At 37.5% G+C, this 22,125-nt stretch overlaps 1 protein-coding gene across 1 annotated transcript in view; it reads left to right on the forward strand.

Moving 5' to 3' along the window:
* FGD4 (FYVE, RhoGEF and PH domain containing 4) overlaps positions 1-21,443 on the forward strand; it is a 494,296-nt gene extending 472,853 nt beyond the window's left edge. The window contains 3 exon segments of the mRNA XM_029600028.1: positions 7,345-7,485; positions 8,642-8,782; positions 16,323-21,443. Coding sequence (XP_029455888.1) covers positions 7,345-7,485; positions 8,642-8,782; positions 16,323-16,583 — 543 coding nt within the window. The 3' untranslated portion in view covers positions 16,584-21,443.
* Positions 21,444-22,125: the final 682 nt, after the last annotated feature.

The following is a 22,125-nucleotide window of genomic DNA, read 5'->3' on the forward strand; positions in this document are numbered from 1 at the left end:
ATATTAAAGGCTTTGTTTTCTCTATGTGGTGTATGTGTTAACAAGTGGCATCCTGCAATTCCCACAGTATTGTTGGTCAGAGCTGCATGTTTGGCTGCCTGGTCTGCCAAGTTAGTCCCTTTGGCTACAATTGAATCTTCCTTGCTATGCCCTGCACATTTAACTACTGCCAGCCCTTAAACCTTCCCGGGGCTGCAGTTCACATTCTATTAGCATTGCACAATCATGGTCCGGAGTTTCTAAGTAAATTATTTCTGGTAGTAAAGTAGTAGGGGTGAGGGCAGAACAGTGATGAAATGATGAAAGATAATATTCCCTGATTGTAAAAGGAGTTCATACCTCGTCATGCGTTCCAAGGTAATTACCTGGATCTTTGCATGGTTTAAAACTGTGAACAAAGTGTGTGGTAAACAGAGATGCAAAAGGTGGTACAGAATTAATGATTGAGATCTTTCTACCATCAGGGCTGCTGCAGCAACAACCCTTAAGTATTTGGTACAATGGTTTAGCCAGAGAAGTAAAATCAGGAATCCACATTCTATAAAAATTTACCATGACATAACTTACTCCATCAGTTACACTTACTCGCACCTGCAAAAACTTACAGTAGTAACACCATGTTCAAATAAACAAAACTCTTTCCAAAAAGGAAGAGCTCATTCAATTCTATATTCCCTGTACTGACAAGATACAGATTTTTATTCACTGTAAACGAAACTAAACATTCTTGCTAAATCTGTTTTTAAACTGAAAGATTAATTCATTGAATGGAGTTTTCTCCTCTGTTTGTGTCTTCTCCAGAGAAACACTTTCCTGACTCCCCCACTCGCCCTCCTTTCTCTCTGCTGCTAATCCCTTAACTGCCTTGTCCTTTCAAGTTTTAAACTTTAACACTAGTAATTGCTTCTTCAGCAATCAAATTGTCAATATCCCCAATAGAAGAGCCGCTATGTTCCCCAAACAGTTTCTGACATTTGCCACCCTTCTCTGGAAAAGACAGTTAACGATCTCTGAAATCAAATCAGAATTTTATCCTAATGCTATAAATTCCCTTAAGTCTAGAGTGTTTATTTGGTTCAGTAACTGTGCTGGAACATTAAACTGTTAGTAACTAGTCCAGTCAGACATGTTATCAAAGCCTGGTCACCAGGACTAGTGCTAGACTTACACATGATCCCAGCTTTAACAGCAATAGGACACACATTCTTTTTTTTGGTCACTTTCTGAATATGATTAATAACTGTAGAAAAACAATCGATCATTAACTCCCATAGGAATTCTTTTTAATTCTGAAACAAGGAAAAGCAATTCATCCTTTTCTAGTAATAAATTAAATACTCATAGCTTTTCTAAATCTAATTGTTATGTGAAAATAGCTTCAGATGAGTACATTTTGCACAAATGTCTCACAATTCTATAGTGCAGAGCAGGAAGCAGGAATGCCAATAGATAATATCCAGAATAAAGGCAAATAGTAAAAACGCTTTCTTACTGCAGAAGCAACTCTAGAATTTCTAATAGATGAAACATATTTCACTTTATTCTTCAACTACTAGTTTATTTACAGTCATAACACTTTCATAATTGATATATAAGCAGTCCTCTAAAATACCCTGCATCCTAATAGACACCATTTCCCTATATGCAGGAGCTGTAACTAATGCAGAGATTGAGCGAACCATCTAACAGAAAAACAACCTCTTGATTGTTACAGCTTTTTCGGCGAAAGTGAATTTTGTAACAGTGTGCAGAGTGTAACTTTCTCTTATTTATTTTATTTAAAGCTTTTTTTATACTGGCATTCATGATAGAATCACATCATGCTGGTTTACAAGTAACAAGGGGAGTGAAAACCTAACATTTAACAGGTGGAGAGAAGCAAGAAAGTTACAATAAAACAGGGGAAGCAGGAACTGGGATAAGAAAAGAAGCCTGAGTAGTTTTAGGAGTAAAACAGGAACAACTATTTACATAGATTGGTTCGCCGAAGCAGATAACTATCATAGCAGAAATTGTAAAGGAACCTTTTTTATTCAAAACTAAAAATTCTTTTAACTGCCCTAATTTTTCTAAATTAAAGGTACCTTCAGCTGGAAATACACCCTTAGTGGCATGATGCCATTCAAACATACATTGGACTGCTTCTGGCCCATAATTTTTCCACATATAATGGGCAGGGGTTTTTAATGGTGGTTCTGGTATTTCCTTGCTAGGTAAATCTTCTATTTTTTTTTCTATGAGCAATCCTTTGTCAGATTAGACACTCTCCTTTCGTGTCAAATACTCCGTGTATTCAAGATTTCACCAGAAATCTGGTATCTCCTTTTCTATTCTAGCGTTTACTTTTTATGGTGTACTTTTATTGTCTTTTTGTCCCCCTTTTTCTCTTTTTTTTCTTTTTCTGTTTTTTTATACCATAAGCAGGGGTGCACTTCCCATACTTATCCTAGCCTTTTCCTCGGCTATATTTCCAGGGAATTCGTCTCCCTGTATTGCAGTCTAGACTTTCCCAGAGAATTCATCTCCCTGATTTTGGTCAGTCTAGACTGCCCCAGCCTATTTATCTTAGGCTGTATACCCAGGGATTTCGCCTCCTTGTAATCCACCGGGCCCGGTATTTTTCCTGGGAGTCTAACTCCCTAAATTCCTTTTCCTGGAGCCCTGCTCCCTTTATTAATCCGCCGGCTATGTCAGACCATTACCTTGTAATTCTGACATAATAGTGCAAAAAGTAAGCACATTTCCCTTAAAGGTCTCAATGTTAGTGCAATACAAATGGTACAGCACAAAAAAACAAGGAGAAAAGGATAAATACCTTAAGGGATCTTGTGTCTTGTAATTCCGTTCGAATGGAGAGAGGGGCTCTCGGGCTGTGCTGTCCTGCTTCAGGTCAGCAGGCGTCCTCTCTCCGGCTGCTCTACTTCAGGCCAGCATCCCCTCTTCGTTTCCCGGAACAATGCACCATCTGCAACATAGAAGTTTACCAAGGACACGAGGTTAACGGAGACAGTGTATTTCTAATGATCAAAAGCCTTTATTTCTTATGCGCGTAAGGAAGTCAGCTGCTAACTTTGAGAGACTGACTTAATCAGGTATCCAATTGTCTTTTCTTAAATACACTTTTGCCCAGGTCATTACAACAGCACTCCTTTGATTTAAGATCACAAGGTGAAAAACATTTGCTGACATTACATTCCTAAACATCCTGAGAACTCTAACTGACCTTGAAGACATGCAATTTTTATAACTCTTCATTGTGTTGCCTAAAACTACAAAGAGATACATTTGTCTTTCAGTTATCTAAGTGTGAGACAATTTCAGAGACAGTTTCAAGACCTAGCAGTGCCTCCTGGAACCTTTCTGGTAAATTTCCACTAAACTGATGCCCCTAATAAATTTTGTTATCAAGCTAAATGCTTTTGAATATGGGCTTCATTTTTTCTACGTTGACATACTTTAATATTATGCACTTTAGAAGGATCATTTTCAATAGTGTGTATAACTCCAAACATACATGCATAAGTAGGTGTATCTAAAGTTATGTTTGAATCGTACAGTTTATAAAATATCACATGTCACAACCCTGAAAGTTTGTGCATATGTTTCAGAACACATGCATTCTTTAAGGCCAGGTATCTGCATAGTTTCTACACATGTTTTATAAAAGTACATGCATTTGCTTTATGTGTTAAAATAATTGTAACATGCGTGTAATAATACTTGGTTTATGAATTTTATAAAGTTGGCTGATGTATGCATGTATATTGCTTATGAAAATACTTGTGCACCTCTCTCCAAGCACCGGTTTTTCGAGATCTCCACTAGCTGACCCAGACCTTCACCAGTTTACCCACATCCTCCACCACTTGTTCCAGAACCCCCACCCAAAAACTGCTGAAAAATGTTTAGTATCTGCAACTTGTTTAGTAAGTGTGTAAAGCATGCACTCATGGTTGATAGTGTATACATGTACTCCGTTTATATATGTAAATGAGCATGTACTTCAAACCTCATCCCAGAACGCCCTCTTTGTAAGCACATACTTTTCTACCCATTGGTAATGGTATGTGTGTGCTCATGCCCTTCTGAAAAGTCACTTACCATGCACAGAGGCTACTTACATACATACATACCAATTTTACACACAGAACCCTGCAGTCATTTTTGAAAATTACCCCCTAAGCGCAGCAAATACATGTAGTCCAACTCAGACAACATAAACATGTTTAAGTAATTTAAGATAACCTGTTTCGCTCACTGTCATAACTGAATTTGGACCTCAGAGAATGCAATTTTCAAAACCGTTTCTGTAGGTAAAAAGCACTTCACATGTGGAAATGGGGGCTTTGAAAGTTTCCCAGGCTCATTGCAGGCAAATTACCCACATTGTCATGCAATGCAGCTAATTTTGCCTGCATTGTTCAGAGGCATTCCTGGAGTGGCAGGGAGAAAGAGGGCTATGTAACAATATAGTTTCTGACAAAAATATTACCCACAGAGAAAGCAGCAACAAATATGATTATTTTTGCTTTCCAGGGGCAATAAAGCAAAACTACCCATCTAGTTTAGCTTTGATTATTCATGCAAATTGCATGGGTAAAAAATACCCTCAGGGTTTGCATCAATGTGGGCAATTTGATTATTGCCTTTGTAATTCAGGTTCGCTAAGACAAGTTTTCCTTTTCTTTAACTCTTGTGCTACAATACTTTGCTACCTAGTAACATTTTTAAGCGTATGTTTTCCTGTTATACTGTAAACCGAGGTGATATCTCTGATGAACATCGGTATATAAAAATCTATAAATAAATAAATTAAGGTGATTTCACGCAGTTGCAAACTGGATATGGCACTGTCTTTAGCCCATTCTTATATGCTGTTTAAAACCCACTTTTGATTTTTTTTTTTTTTTTTTTTTTTAAATAAACCTTCACTTAACTTCTTTTGGCATATTATGCATAGAAGTCCATATTCAGCCATTGGCCAGCTAGGAAAGTTAGCTAGGATGTTCAGAAACATAAGCATGTTGTTTAATTATATCTATTTTAAAATTAGCCAAATAAGATTATCTGGCTAACTTTAGGACTGCTATTTAGCTGCCCTAAATTTAACCAGCCATGTTAGTCAGATAATACCGAAAACTGATATTTGTCCAGTTAACTTGGTCAGATAAATGGCTTCACCCCAGAATGCCCTCACCATGCTCCTGATCTAGCTAAATAAACGTTTAGCTAGATAGCACGTTATTCAGTATCTCGGATCCGGTCAGTGTGGCAGGATTGTCAAATTCAGTCATTTGTCCAGCTGGACAAATGGGTGCTGAATACTAGCCTCATGGTGTTTAGCTGATATTTATTCTTATAACTCTTTATCCAGTATACTTGCTTTCATGGCTACTCACACTTCAGTATTTGAAACATATAATATTTTAATTGAATTGTTTTCATCAATTTGATGCTATATAAACATTATAAAATGACCTTTAATTTCAGCTATGAATGGTTCTTCTACAACCATTAATAATAAAGATATAGCCAGTTTAATGAATGAGACTTGGCGGCTATTTTGATTTCCCTCCCAACAACCTCCTTCCCTCCAGCATTTGCAGGATTGGCAAAATGTGATTTCCAACTCTTGTGGGGAAAGAGCATCAAGAAAAAAAATATTCCAATAATGTGCCACAAATTTCCCATAGAACCTATGAGATTCATATTCAAAGCCATTTAAACAGAACTCAAAAGTTATCTGTCTAAATGACAAACGTGGCACATTCAGCCACTTATCCACCTAAATTATAGCTGGATAAAAAAAAGGGGCATTTTGGGGGCGTTCCTGGGAAGGTTAGAGTTATCCGGCTAACTTAACCAAATATTGAGTTATATCCAGCCTCATGTGGCTAGATAACTTGCTATTTACCCAGATATCTTTAAAAAAAAAAAAAGTATGCTTATAGTGTTATTACCTATATGACGCTGGAAGCAACTGGGACCGCAGAGAACAGTGATCCCGGCATGAAAAAGGAGGGTGGGAGACGGGGGAGGCAGAGGAGGGAAATGTAAAGGTTTTTTAGTGGGGAGGGAGGGGGGAGATCTGGGCTGGTGGCAATTTTGTTATTAATGTTTAAAGTTTGAAAGGTGTCAAAGCTGTGGACAGCTTTTTTTTTTTTTTTATATAGCAGAGGGGGCGGGAGTATATACATGAAGAGGAGGGGGTGGGCATCAGCCGGGAGGCCTGCGACTTGTTTTTGCCTAAAATGTACTACTTACCCGGATATCTCTTAAGATATCCAGCCATATGAGATGGGATAACTTTAGGCCTAGCCAGCCACATTCAATCAATGGCTGGACGTTTATCCCGCTGAATATACTGGACAAGTTATCCGGCTAACTGTAGGTAGATATCTTGTCCTCTAAAAGGCCTATTGAATATTGGCCTCTGGCTACTCGTTCCCTAACATGAAAAAATAATGAAACCATCTAATAGATTATTGAAAAACTGGACTGTTTAGTCACTGGTTTAGGCTTATGATTTCGTAAGCACCCTGCAGTATTTTAGTAAGTGAACAGAGTTCTGCATGCACATATTACCATGTAAAATTTTGGTGTCCGATTTCACCATTCTTTGAGAGGCAGTAAAAGCTGTTAAGAACTGCCTAAGCCCAGAGAATCCTAGATCCTAAGCTTTCAAGGCAGGAATTGCACAATATTCACATTTCATTTACTTGTGCTGATGAATTATTTGGCAAAATTCCATTGATTCTGTTAAGGATGTTTCCTGGTATAACAACATTCCAAGTCAATTTTTTCTTCAGTATAATATAGTCATTCAATGATTCAAAATCAGTAAAGTGAACAATGGGCTTCCTTTGGGGTTTCTGAGCTACTTGTTATCACCTGAATAGGTGAATTCAGGGGGAAAACAAATACATCCTTGGATACTTTAGAACATTGCTAAAGATTATCTAATCTGAGCAAAAAGTACATGTTTATTATTTCATAGTACCATGATAACTTAGATGGTTATAGTGTCCCTTCTAAGAAGAACTTAATCTGAAATGAGGGAGGTAAAGCAATTTACTGAAGATCCCATGGTGACAGGTGGTTAAGGGCCTCTCTGCTCTGCTTCATTGACTGCGCTGCTAAAAAAAAAAAAAAAAAAGCTGAATAAATCATTTACCAAACTTTTCTTTAAATGCATGCATCCTGAGTTGCTGCATAGTTAAGCATACTTGAAATAAAATAGTATTTAACTTCCAAAAGGCACCGTACTGCCATTGAGCCACCCCTTTTGTACCGTTTATGAACAGATGCGAGCTACTGGTTTCATCTTGGCTTTTTTAATTTAAGGTGGTCTGTTGGAAATGCTCAGATTATAAAGCTCAACTTCAGTATGACAGCAACAAACTGAACAAAGTTTGCAAAGATTGCTACCATATTTTAAGTGGATGCACAGACAGCGAAGAAAAGAAAAAGAAAGGAATCTTGGAAGTAAGAATTAATGCTTATATCCTTTGTATTGCTAAGAGAGGATTCCGTGCATTCTGAGAGATTAAGAAAGCTTATCTTGTGGTTGTGATGGGCTAGGTAACCAAATTTTAATTATTGACTGCCATCAAGATGAGTGCATCCCAAATTAATGTCATCTTGTTTATAATTAAGGATGCTAACTCTAGATTGGATAAGTTACATTTACTCATGAGAATAAGAGAGGTATACCCTTATTCACCGAATCATACAAATGGTTTGTCCATTGTGGGTTCCCTTTGCTTTCAAAAAGAAATTCAAAGGTGGACCAATGGAATCCCCAGAAAAGGCAATTATTACAAAAAAATAAAATCATTTTTAGAAAATCTTGCCCAAGATTCTTTGCTGGCTTTTGGCTTAAAGACTGTTGAAAGGGAATTGGATCCATTAATGTTCTTACACATGTCCCTGTTTTTATTACTGCACCCTATTACACACCTTCCTTAGCTTTGATTCAGGGTTATATTTAGGGTTCCATACTACTGCTATATTTGAGAATCTCATGTTGGTTACCACCAAAGCATCACAGGAAAAAATGGCAGATAAGGATGGCAAAGCCCATCTAATCTACCCATTCCTGATGCAATACTGCACAAACTATCCACACTCTGGCTTTATTCTCACATCCTCATATCTAAGGATCCTCTATTCTTAACCCAGGCTTTCTTGAATTCCGTTAGTGTTTTGGCCTACACCATCTCCACTGGGATGCACCATCCCATCTCTTAAGCTTTTCCTCATCTCTGCCAGGTGTAGGGGTTTCCCACTCATCTGCACTACACTGAGTCGTGCTCAGTTCTGCATAGACGTATAGTAATGTCTAGGTAAACTGTGACCTGGAGTTCCTTCATTCTGTTCTAATAGTGGGTTATCTTTATTGATTTTACAGATTTGTGATCTCCCACTAGTGCTTTTACCTAGTCCTAATAACATGAAGATGGTGTCATAAAGTTGCCACCTTAGGAGGTCATAGTGCAGATTTCATCCATTAGCAACCAAAGCTGTTTTATAGTTTTTCAATTCACAATAATTATTTTATTAATAGTATTATGTTAATTAGTATTATATTAATGATATATCCAACATATGCTCTATTTCGCCTGTTCTCTGTCCTCTCCAGATTGAAGCTGCAGAAGTCTCAGAAAACAGTGTCATTTGTAGTTTTCTTCAGTATATGGAAAAATCAAAGCCTTGGCAGAAAACGTGGTGTGTTATTCCGAAGCATGAGGCCCTTGTGCTGTACATGTATGGTGCGCAACAGGTGAGCAAACTTGTGTTTGGAAGAAAGAGAAGCATGTTATTTTTCTTTTTAAAACTTATTTATAGAAACACACAGAAAGACAAAGAACATTATAACTACAAAGTTCATACTCTGATACATCCCACATTTCCACAGTTGAAACATGTCAACAATGAAAAATTAAAATGACAGTATATAAGCACATAAATACAGTGATATTTACCACACATAAACCCAATACAGTCCATTAAGAGGAGAACTACAAGGTCCCTACAAAGAACTTTATAAAACATTCCCAAAAAATAAAAAATGAATATCATCTTTATTGACTAGTACGTTGTCTCCAATTGCAATACCTCTCCCCATGTTGCATTATAGTGTACAGCCTTATCCTGATTCATATAAATTATTTTATCCATCAGAGCAATCTCTGCTAGAGTAGTGTACCAGTAAGAGAGCTGTGGACATCTCTCCAAAAGAGGGAAATAGTAAGTCGAGCAGCATGTAAACAAAGACCCACCAACTGCTGTCTGTCCTTGTCCAGATCCACCTGACTCCAGTACCCCAAGAGGCATAATTATGGGATCATATCACAGGAGGAACCAGCTCTATCCTGAACAATCATATGTATCTCTCCCCACAATCATATGTACCTTAACCACAGTCCCACAACATGTGTAAATAGGTACCAAGGGCCCCCCACACTGCCACCAGTAAGGACTAGAGCTAAATTTAGAAAGAACATTGGATATCTATATACTCTATGTAATAATTTATACATGAGCTCATGACGTTTTTTTTTTTTACAGATAGATATCCTTGCTTCTGTTCCCCAAATTAGTTGCCAATCAGATTCATCTAATTGTAACCGGAGCTCATTCCATTGTTCATGTTTTATTATATCACATGTTTCATTGTATCCGCCCCATGGCGACCATTCAGTTTTGATGTAAACCGGTGCGATATGTATACTTTACAGGAACATCGGTATAGAAAAGTTATAAATAAATAAGCGATGCAATAGTATCTGTCTCGCTGCACAAACTCTAAATGAAATATAATTTCATGATTGGACACAGGTCCCTTCTGTATTAATATTTTTTCAATAAGATTTCTTTTGCAGAGGGATTTCTCTCCATAGTCCACACAAAAGTCAGTCTACATATATGCAGGTAAATGAAATGAGTATGTACTGACAAATGAAATTTACCCCTGAGATCCTCAAAGGTAACAAAGGAAGATCCCATACATAATTGATCCTAAAATCTTAAACCCTGCTTAAACCATATTTCCATAGGCAAGAGTTGGTCATTTGCAAATAAGGGAGATAATGGAGAATAAATCTCTTCTAACCAATTTTCAAAACTTGTCTCCATATTTTAAGGGAATGTAAAATAACAGGGTGCCTCCTGCCAATCTTAAGACTATTAGCCCCAGCTGGATAAAATAATGAACTGACCAAATTATGATTTAAGCTTGACACTGGTCCAAATTGCACCAGACTGAACTCTCCTCCGCTTCAAACTATCTCCTAAGATGCAGGAGTCTAGCAGCAAGGTAATATATAAAAAAAAGTCAGGGGCCTCAAGCCCACCACAATCCCTGGGCATCTGCAGAGTTTCCTTTTTAATCCTCGAAATACTTGTATTCCAGATAAAAGAAAGATAACCACATAATAATGTAAAAAACTTGAGGCATATCACATGGAATCTATTGAAAGAGATTTTGGTAAAATTATCATCTTAATTGAATTTACCCTACCCAGCATTGAAATGGGCGAGGTATCCCATCTGGCCAAGTCAGAGCGAATCTTCCTTAGGAGAGGTTCATAGTTCAATTTAAATAAATCCCGAACATTATCATAAATCTGTATCTCCAAGTATCAAAAAATATTCTGAACTAAAAGAAATCTGGACAAGCAGTCTAGTAACTGCTTTTAGGTCCCATTGGTATTAGCTGTGACTTAGTATAATTAACTTGATAACCCGACATTGTGTTATATTCCGTCAAAAGTTGCAGAAACTCAGGAGCCAATTTAGTCTCAATAAGAAATAAAATAAGATCGTTGGCATAAATTGTTAATTTTTGTGTCTGTTTATGAAAAAGAAATCCATTCAAGTCTATAGAGGATCTGATCATATGTGGCGGGGATTCCAAGGCTAGGTGAAAAAGTAATAGAGAGAGCGGCAGCTCTGCCTAGTATCCCTCTGAACAAAAAAGGGGGCAGATTGCATACCATTTGTAATAACCATAGCCCTGGGAGATCGTTGTAACTCCCTGATCCAGATAAGGAACTCCTCAGGAACCCCAAAGCATCAAAGGACAGAAAAAAACACCCAGGAAATCCTGTCAAATGCTTTATTTGCGTCCGATATAACCAGTCTGGACTGTCCCCTTTGCCTAGCCAGGTGAATGATATTGGTTACCCAACATTTGTAGTTGAGGATCTTCCCTTCATGAAGCCAGTTTGATCTGGGTGAATAAGTAAACAGAGCACTCTCTCTAGTTGAAGCTGTAAAAAGTTTGCCAAGTCTTTTGTATCTGTATTAATGAGGGAAATGGGTCTGTACGAGGCACAGTCCAAAGGGTTCTTCCTGGCTTTATAAATTAAAGTAATAGAAGCATCTGTCATAGATCCAGGGAAGTCAGCAAGCGTGCTCATACCCACAAATAAATGTTTAATAAGGGCAAATAGTTGTTCATAGTACACCTTATAGAAATCCATCGGGAACCCATCTGGGCCCTGACTCTTCGGTAAAGGCATGGCAGAAATAGCTGAGAATACTTCAGAGTCCATGATGGGATCCATCGACTTTTTCTGCTTCAGGAGGTAGAGTCTGAAGGCCTAGTTTTGCAAGGAAACCATCAATTATGGTCTCAGAGGCCTCTCCTGTGGCAGAGTAGAAGCTTGAAAAATGGTTCCAAAATGCTTATAATTTATTACTTATAGTTTATTACTTTGATTAATATCCAGAGGAACATTCTGTACAGGTTCCAGTTTATCTCTTAATACTAAAAATAACTGTCTCCCATGGAGATTGCTTTGTCAGTTTTGCTAGAACAGCTCCAGACTTATTACCAAACTCATAGAATCTTTACCATATTGAAATAGCCTCTCAGTTTGAGAAACTTGTAACTTTTTCAGCTCATCATGAACCAAAGTAGGTTCTCTATATATTTTAAGACTTCCTTGCAATTTGTATTTGCCTTCCAATAGTTCATTCTTTGTAATAAGATCTTTCTATTTACCGTATCCTTTTTTGATGACTAGCAAAAGCAATGATCTTTACCTCAATACTGCTTTAAGAATCTCCTACCTTAACACTAGGTCATAATCATCAGCTGGATGAATATGGACAAATTCCAAAATAGTTTCCCTCACCATATCCCCAAATGCTTTGTCCTTCAAGAAAGATATATTAAACCTCCACCTACTTTCATTGGGGCCCCAAGTAAACCCATTCCTACAATGCTAATAGCATTATGGTCAGATAGGCATCTCGGTAAAATATCACTATCTGTAATTTTTTAAGATAGTCTAGAACTTCCAAGAAAATAATCGATTCTGCTGAAGGATTGATGCCTAGGGGAATAATATGTATAGTCCCTTCCACTCGGATTACATCTCCTCCAATAGTCTTTTAAATCAACAAGTAACAGGATATTACTAAGTTCTGATAAAACTGGAATGGTTGCCCTACAGATGGATCAATCTTTTTCAGGATTAAGGTAGGCATTCCATCACCATCAGTTATTAAAGAGTGAATATCATATGTGACAATAGTGGAAGCCAAGCTCTTGTAAAATTCATCCTGTCCACTATTGGTACCATATACATTTATTAGAGTGAAAGCATTGCCATAAAGAGAACCCATAATAATTACATATCTTCCCTCCAGATCCGAGAAAGTTGTCTGTTGTATATTAAAAGGGAAAGATTTATGATTAAAATGTACACCCCCCCCCCCTACTTAGTGAATTATAAGGAGCAGAATCCACCATATCCACCCAGTCTGTTCTCAACTTAAGATGTTCATCTTTGGGCAGATGAGTTTCCTGAAGAAAAGTAACATGTACATTATTTTTACACAACTGTAAAATTCTAGTTCTTTTAACTGGGGATGATATTTTTTATTTATTTTTATTTATTTAGAAGTTTAAATTACGCTTTTTGCACTTTTTTTCAGTACTTCAAAGCAGATTACATTCAGGTACCGTAGGTATTTCCCTAGCCCCAGAGGGCTTACAATCTAAGGCCTGGATTTATCAAAAAGCACTAAATATCGCATGCGATAGGAAAAGGGGCATGTTTTATGGTAATAGGCAGTTTACCACAAAGTGCACTTCACATAGGTATTAGCGCAAATTGTGATAACTTTTTTGCACTTTGCAATAAGTGCCAGAATTGTTATATTTCCTACGTACAACCACTGGGGGGACCATTTAAAGCTGCTGGAGATCCAGCCTAGCTATCAGGGCCCTCCTACAACCACAGAGAGAGAGAGACTAGCCATAATGCCCTCATACTAGGTAGGTATTTATACCTCTATATGAGGCCCACCTAGTCACTCGAGGTGAGGTTTAGGTATTAGTGTAGGGGTTAGGGGCCACTTTGACATTCAAAGTGAGACATAAGAATAGAACAGTGCTCTCTTGTGAACATTTGATGACCTTCGGAATGAGGAAACTCACACAAAGATGAGGTTTGTGCAGTGTTCTCTCAACCTAGTTTGATGGACTCTCTACCTGGGTAACATCAAGCTAGGTTGAGAGAACATTGCACAAATCTCATCTTTGGTTGAGTTTCCTCTCGCCGAAGGTCATCAAATCTTGCGCGGACAGGGCACGCAACAGCTTTAATAACCCAGTTACTACTGTTATTTATTTTATAAATAAATATAGTTTTTATTCTGTTTTTTGTTCTATGTTTATTTTATTATTTTGTGTATGTGATTTTTAACTTTGTAAACCGCATTGAACAAACAGTGTAAACTGCGGTGTATAAATTTTATAAATAAATAAATAGTGCATGACAGGAATGTCATTTAAGAACATACTGGGTCACTGTATTTGTGAAATTCAAAACTCAGGTGTTCTTGTGACATCTCTGTATCCTGTTCACAGTATCAAACCATACCATCTGATGATCACTACCTGGATATTAGAGACATTATCCCCATTAGTGAGCACTATGTCGAGTATCACACCCTCCCTCATGGGTCACATTACCATTTATTTGAGTAGAGCCCCTTGAAGGACATCCACTATCTCTCTGCTTATAGATTCCAGGGAAGGGATATTCCAATCCATATCGGCAGATTAAAATGTCCAATGAGCAACACTTTTCCCTTCTTTCCCACCTTTTGGATGTCTTCGATCAGATCTCTGTCCAGTTCTTCTGTTTGAGTTGGTGGCCTGAAGATCACACCAGTAAAACTGGTTGCACCATCTTCTTTTTTTAGGACAGTCTATAATAATAATGCTTCTCTGCTCCATGTCCCTTGCAATTCAGTTGCTTGGATATTGTTTTTGTCATAAAGAGCTACTCTCCTTTTTCTGTCCTCGCTATCCTTCCTAAACTAGTTATAGCCTGGGGTGGTCATATCCCAATCATGAGAATCAGTGAACTATATCTGTAACAGTAACAATGTCCAAGTCTGCTTCCACCATTAGGGGTCTGCAAGTCTAGGATTTTATTGCCCAGTCGATGAGCATTTGTGGAATAGTCACTTACTAGTGACATTTCTATTGTAATGCTGTTTTTATTGTTTTCTCTTTTAACATTATGTCTGGTTTTCTGAATCATGCTTTTTAATGGTTGGTCTGGGAATGAAGAATGTATGTAAAAAAGAATGACATCAACTGCAGGCATGGATGCTCAAAACTTGCTGCCTTTCCACTGTACTGAATCTCTCAGCAGAGAACAAACTTCTACTTCCTGCTTTAGCCCCTCCCTCCCAGTGCAGGCAATAAGAAGGGATGATTGAGGATGGAAAGGTCAGAGCAAAGAAAAACTGCTCTTCTACCTACTCCAGCCCTTCTCCTCCTGCCCTTCATGGCAATCACAATTTTAACTTATTTGCAGAATGTTATTTTATTTCTTTTTGTGTTTTATTTTGTTTTTTATGTTTGTACTATAAGGGGTCAATATTAAGACCCGCATGCGGGCACCTAGACGCGTTGATTTTATAACATGCACGCGCATGTTATAAAATCCGTAGGCCACGTGCCCATGTGCAGGCAGCCCGTGGCTCTCATGCGCAGGAAGGGGAGAATTTTACAAAGCAACACGCAGCAACGCGAGTAGGGCTTCCCTAGTTCCCTATACCCCTATCTAACCTTCCTACCTTTTCCCCTCTCCTCCTGACCCCACCCCCTATTAGGTTTTTTTGTTTGTTTGTTTGTTTTACTACTTCAGCTTCTGAGTTGAAGTAACCTCCATGCGCCGGCCGGCTGTCCGCGCTTCCTTGGGTCAGCGGCTGATGGCACTGTCCCGGCCTCCCCCCCCCCCCCCCACGCCCCCTGGTGCACCTCTTTGGAGAGGCCTGGTACTTTGGCGCGTAATAGGGTTTACGTGCATGGCCAGGCTCTTTCTGAAAATGCGTGCGGCGTGCACAAGGCCCAGCCACGTGCTTAATCCCCCCCCCCCCCCCCCCATTTTTACATGCGTGGCCCTTTTAAAATTGGACTGTAAATGACTGGCTATTCAGATGTGATGAGTAAACAAGTATTGTTAAATAAAAATAAAGAAAACATTAGAGGATGAGGTAAGCCTGGAGCAGAGTAAAGAAAGCTGTGACTTAGACCTTCTGCTCTGTTGCCCTGTGTGTGTGTGTGTGGGGGGGGGGGGGGCGACAGCACTAACACTGCCTTGGGGTAGCAATATCCTAAATCCGTCACTGATTAACTGTAAATGTAAAGTAAGAAACTGGCAATGGGAGCTGTGGGCAGATCTTATGGGAAAGAGTTGAGGGGGCCAACCAAACTCCCTTCCTCCAACCCAAGAGGTGTTCCGCTGCCCCTGTTTTTTTATTACGATCTCCATGCCTCTCCTGCTCCTCTGTAGTGTTGAACAGTGTGCCCTCAAACATATTGCTCAGAAAACTGCAGCTATAGGGGAAAGTGTGTGCAGTGATTAGGGTTTGCCACCTCACTCCAGATTGACCAAACAGACTGATCTGTCCCTGGTTTTTCCGTATCACATGAATGAAGTTATAGATCTGCTTATTTAAGGGAAATCAGTGGAACAATCAGAACAACTCCATTCATGCAGTGGGGCAAAACTAGGATTGGATCAGTTAGGTAAAACTGGGGTGTTGACAACCCTAGCGACGATCTAGTCTCAGAGCCAATGCCCAGTTCCCCAGAATCTCAGCTACACTGTACACAAGCTGGTACCTGGTAACAATGATCCTGAGGATTAACATCTGAAAATAAAGTTCTGAGTCTGAAAATGTTCTCTCTTTAATTGATGATCAGAAAAAGTAAAAAAAAAATTGTCTACTTTTTGCATAGAAAAAAGGAATAGTTATTAAATATAAACAAAATGTCTTATTTCTAGGATGTGAAAGCCCAGGCAACAATTCCACTTCTTGGCTACTTAGTGGACGATGCACCAAAGAGTGCAGACCTCCCTCACAGCTTCAAACTGAGTCAGTCCAAGTCTGTGCACAGCTTTGCCGCGGACAATGAGGAACTGAAACAGAAATGGTTGAAAGTCATCAGTTTGGCAGTTAAAGGCGAGACGGCAGAAGATCAGAGTGAATTTCAGAACAGTGTAGAGGAGCAACTGGAAACTTCAAAATCAGAAAGCAGAAATTGAAGGCTGCATACCCTTCAAAAACAATTCTAGTCATATTCTTCAAACAGCTTTTGTTTCTTCACGCAAACAGAAGCAGCCTCTTAACAGCTATACTCCATTCTTTGCACTTTATGTTGAAAAATCCACGTTTTCATAGTCATTGGTGTGGGGACCATGTGCTTTCTATTTATGTTCATGTATAGACTCCTTACACATCTGCATCATTTTTACATTTTATGGTTTCAAATCTTCTTGTAGAATAATTTCAGATGAGATTATGGATGTATTTTAATATTAAATTTTTAGGGTATTTTCCTTTCTGAATGACTCATTTCCAAACTTACATTGAAATTGTATTACTACCAGACAATATCACTTTCTTTTAGTGAGATACATGGTTTTGATATGTTTTTCTGAAGTGCTAGGATTCCTAACAGTTTTCAAAAGTATACCTCTATGGTGCCAAATTAGCTCTCTAGTGAATTATAGGGAGATGGTATGGTTGATTGTGAACACACACACACAAACTACATGGAATTGCACAAAAGAACTGTAATGTGCTAGTCACCTGTGAAATTATATATATATATGTGTATGTTTTTATGAGACTAAAACTGACTTTTAAAGGAAGTTAGAATTTATTAAGAAAAAGAAATGCATTGAAGTACACAGCTACTCACATTTATTATGAAAATATATGAACATTTTTTTGTTAAAAAAAAAAAATTCAAACCATATCTGAAAGTACAGTGTTGAAAAATACATTTTCATGAATTTCTTTAGGTCCTATCCTGCTTTCTGCTCCTATTTCACAGTATTTCTGTATATAAAATGATTTCTTTATTTGTGGCAGAGATGGCAAACTCCAGTCCTTGAATGCCAGAAATAGATTTATTTTGTAGGATTTCCACAATAAAATATATTTGCATGCGTTTAATTCAGTAACCAGGATAATTTGCTTAAGATGGGCTGTCTTGCATAATTTGATTCGGCAACCAGGATAATTGGCTTAAGATGGCTGTCTTGAGAATTGAACTGTTTAGTGACACATGAAGGACTGGAATTTGCCATCCCTAACTTAAGGGATGCAGGAACAAGCAGAAGCTTATAGATGGATGAATGTTTGTATTTCATTGAATTAAAATCAAAAATTGTTTGCTACTTCAAAGTTGATTCAACAAGAAAGCTTCAAAATGTTAATATTATTTTTCATAAATTTTGATAGATTTTGACAAAGAAACAATTTAATGTTGGCCAAATATTTTCAGCCATATTGAGCTGCTCTCAAATGGGAATAGTGCTGCTGTACTGAATTGTGCCACTCTCCTTTCTGAGGCAAGAAAAACTTGATACCTAAGATTCTGTCTTCACACACAAGAGGAAAACTGCAGGTGTGTTGTGTACTATAAATAATCTTTACTTAGTTAACTTATTTATTTTGTTTGTAATTTTATTCTAGATACTTAGCTCCTTGAAACATCAGCATTCCTGTTTGTCTTCCCTCTGCTGATCTTTTTTTTTCTAGGTCTTCTTTCTTCACAGATTTTATTTTTCTTTTCTTTTTTAAATGAAAGTTCTACAGCTTTTTATTGTATTCACATTACTTGATTTTAGAAACCTTTCCTGCTGATCACAGTTTGGGTGTCTTGATTTGTTGTCAGTACGGGTTCATGGTGGTTATCAGTATAGTAGCACCCTGATTTACTTAGGTCTGTAGTAGTGAGAATAACTGAGTAGGAAGAGCTTTAGAAATCTTTCTGCTTACTTTGCTCAGGAAAAAGAAATATGAGGAATAAAATTAAAAAAGTAATATTGAAGTTATTTTGTTTATAATTGCTGAATAATTATTATTTAATAAAATATTTTATAACATTGGAACCATAAAGCTGCAATGCCTCTGGCAGACACATCCAGAAAGAATAGTTAAAATGTCTTTCCTTGCCCCCAGAAATGTTTTGTATTTCTTGGCTTCAAGTGTTATTTTCCCTTTTTAATGTTAAACCTTTCTTTTTTGTGTTCAGTCTTTGGCTGCATGCTTCCTTCCATATTTCTAGCCATTGCATATATTGTTCATACATCGCTCCCCTCATCCTTACTGTTTGGCAAAATGCCATAATGCAGTAGGCATAACTTTCAGATCAGATAAACCAGAAGTTGTACTGCAGGATCACTTTACAACTGATTGTTAGATGCATGAAACTTGATTACGTAGTCGAAATGTTAAGAAGATCAGTGTGTCCCACTTGCATTTGGACAAACCTGACTGATGTGTGGCTCTGCTGTATCTAATGACAAGCAATAATTATGAATTCTGTGATTTGCCAGTGAAGACTAGATCCTTTCTTGGAGGGCTATCACAGGCATCAAGCCTCTTCAGTGTTATACTGAGATGTAACACTGTGAGGATTCCTTATGTGAATGAGTGAAGTTGGAGTCAAGGTACATCAGCCTTATATCTGAGAAGCCTTACAGTGTTTCTTCTGCTGCTGCTTATGTAATGTGCCTTTAAAAACAGAACTACTATTGGAAAGTGTTGTTCTGTATAACCTGTTAAATATGATTACTTCATTAGTGCCCCTAGAAGCATAGAAAGTACAGAACACCATACGGTGCTTCACTGTTGCACATTTTTAGTATATACAAATGCTCTAGAAACTAATTGGCACTGCAAATATGTATTACTGCAGTGCCAAGCACAATGTGATTAATTATGAGCTGTTCTACTTTAAAAAAAGTTAACTGGCAGTATTACTGAGCAATAAGTGTAAACAGGTACAAAGTCTCTTTAAAGTAAATGTGTACTCATCTAAGGTAAAAGCACATAACAAAAGACAACTATTGTAGTTAGTCCAATCAAGACTGCATTTCTATCCCTTTGTTTATTGACAGTAGCTAATCAAACATCTTCCCTTTTGGATGCCAGCAATCCAGTGATTGCCTTTGCAAAGGAAACATGGTTTAATCACTGCATAATGGCTTCCACGCCTCACAGAAGGACATTTTCAGAGTGAAAGTGGCTATAAAAGGAAGGCAGCCCGGCAGCTGAGTGAGCAAATTATAAAGCAACCTGCCAGTGCTCCCTCTGTACAACACAGACTGAGAAACAGCTGTGTTGGTTACAGCATTGAACAAAACTCTCATACAACTTTTGCTATAATAAATACTGCACAAGATTTATGTTGAGGGGCAGTACAGATAAGATTTCAGTTAGAATTAAGGCTTATTATACAAGAATTACTGTGCTTCATAAAAGATCTCTTCTCTGGCACATACAATGTAGGAATGGGAAGTGAAAAAGGACTAAATGCTATCAAAACTGGTGGCTTGGGGACTCCTACAAGTTATTCCCCTGGTACTTTCTTTTCACAAGGTATCAACTTATATTAAATAGTTCTTTAAGAATAATTAAATTAACATAAAATATATGAATACATAGCTATTCCTCAAGTAAATTAAGTAGATTGATGTGTGTCGCTTTCAGAGAATAAACAGAACATCATGTCCTCTCTAGAAAGCCATAGGGCACCAGTAGTAGCTACATCCTTCCAGACATAAACGTGTGTGCGTTGCCTCTGTAGCTTCTGATTTTAGTCCTTTCTGTGTCCTATTTATTATATTTTATTTCTTACATTTTCCCACTTTTTAAATAAAAGGTGTACCTTTTAATGCGGCTACAGTTTTTATAGAAAACTTTTTTGCTTCTTCATGGTGGTTCGTGTTGTACGCATACCTTTCATGAATCATGGGAATGCCTGTATGGTAAGCAGCATCCCAATTTACTGGGATCTAAAATACTATAATCTCTTCAGGCGTAAAATGAGATAAGAGGGATATGAATAAATGTGTTTGCTTCAACTGCAGACTGAATTGTTAAACTTATTTGGCTACTACTATTATAAGCAGCACTTTAACAGAGCTTACATGAAAATATAATATTCAAGATCTAAGGGATTCTCCCTACTGGGAATGAAATAGCTCTTAAAATGAAGACTTCATTTCTCTTTAATTCACCCTTGACGCCCTCCCCTCTAAACCTATCTGAGGTCCCAACCTTAATGTCTCTAACAGGCTCCAGCAAACAGAAAGTGGCTGACAGCGTGGATCTAGAACTACCCACTATCCCCTGAATTACAGAAAACAGAACTTTCAAATTGTTTTCTTTTGAGAATGTTAGATGCACAGTTATTTTAACATTGCTTCTTTACAGGTTTGTTCCTCATGTGGTTTCAACATAGCACAATGGCATTTCCTGCAGATTTCACCATACTCATTCGCTACTGAAGTGATGCTAAAATAACAAAAACTTGTTCCAGCACCAAATACTATATTTGTTCTTGCATGTTCATCCCCGTTGGTCAGAGGAAATGCTCAAGAAAAGAGCAATAGCATTCTCTTGTAACATAAATATGTTTTTCAAGTTCTCCAACTGAAAAATTATCGTCATGTAGGGCAAACTGTTTTCTTTGCCGTAGTGGTGCTCTATTGAATTTTATGTACATTGGAGAATTTGTTGATGTAGTGAATCAGTTATAGCGGCATCCCAGCTAACTTAAAGTTCAAACCCAGTTTTGTCTTTGGGAGAAGAGGATTTGTAAAATAATAGTGAATATTAAAAGAAAAAAATTGATGTAAATTTTCTTACAGTTTTTATGCTTTTACAAAAATGTTAAACCTAAGACTGCAAAAAAACCAAGAAAGTGGTCATTTTCTTTTTTTAGGAATTTATGAATGTATAATTGCAGCTCCTGTATATATTTTATGTAACATATATGTATATTTTGTTAGGCAGGTGGGAAGGTTAAATTTGGAAAACATTGTAAAACAAAGCACTTTAATTCCTGTTAAATAGTTAAAAAAAAAATAAAATTATCATTAAATCAATACAGCTCACTGTTATATAAAGACATCTCGATTTGTTGCATTGATAAATTGAAGACCAGCATAGCTACTTTGTGGTTTCTGGTTTCCAGCTTCATAAATAGGCCTTCATACTATACATTTTTCCTATAAATACAAAATGGAAAAAAAAAACCCTTTAGTGCATCTAGCCCAAAGTGTATTAAGTAACTAAGGGGCCTTTATTAATTGCCAACCTTAGTGTGACCATTAAGGTGGCTTAACATACATGTTGAACAACACAGTCATCCTTTCTTATGATACGTTTCTTATATGATTGTACTTTGAGGGTAATTTTCAATAGCGTGCATAAGTTGGTGCATTTAAGGAATAAGGCTGTGTTTCATAAACTCTGTGGCGGCAGTTGCACAGTTTATAAAGTACTTATCTTGGTATCTCCGCCCCAAAAGTACATGTGTATGTGTCATGACATGCACATTTTTTTAATGCAAAGATCTGCATAGTTTGTGCACTTATTTACTAAAAGAATATGTATGTGTGTGTATATGAAATGAAGGAAATAAGTTTGTGTGGTAGCAGGTATTGTATAATGTATGCATGTACTCTGCTTATGAAAATGTGTGCGTGTACTTTTAATCATCAGTTCACCCTGAACCCACCACCACCTCTTATCCAAAAACTGCAGTGCAGACAGGACTTGTGCCAT

This window comes from Rhinatrema bivittatum, chromosome 4 (assembly GCF_901001135.1).
Source record: "Rhinatrema bivittatum chromosome 4, aRhiBiv1.1, whole genome shotgun sequence".
NCBI lineage: Eukaryota > Metazoa > Chordata > Amphibia > Gymnophiona > Rhinatrematidae > Rhinatrema > Rhinatrema bivittatum.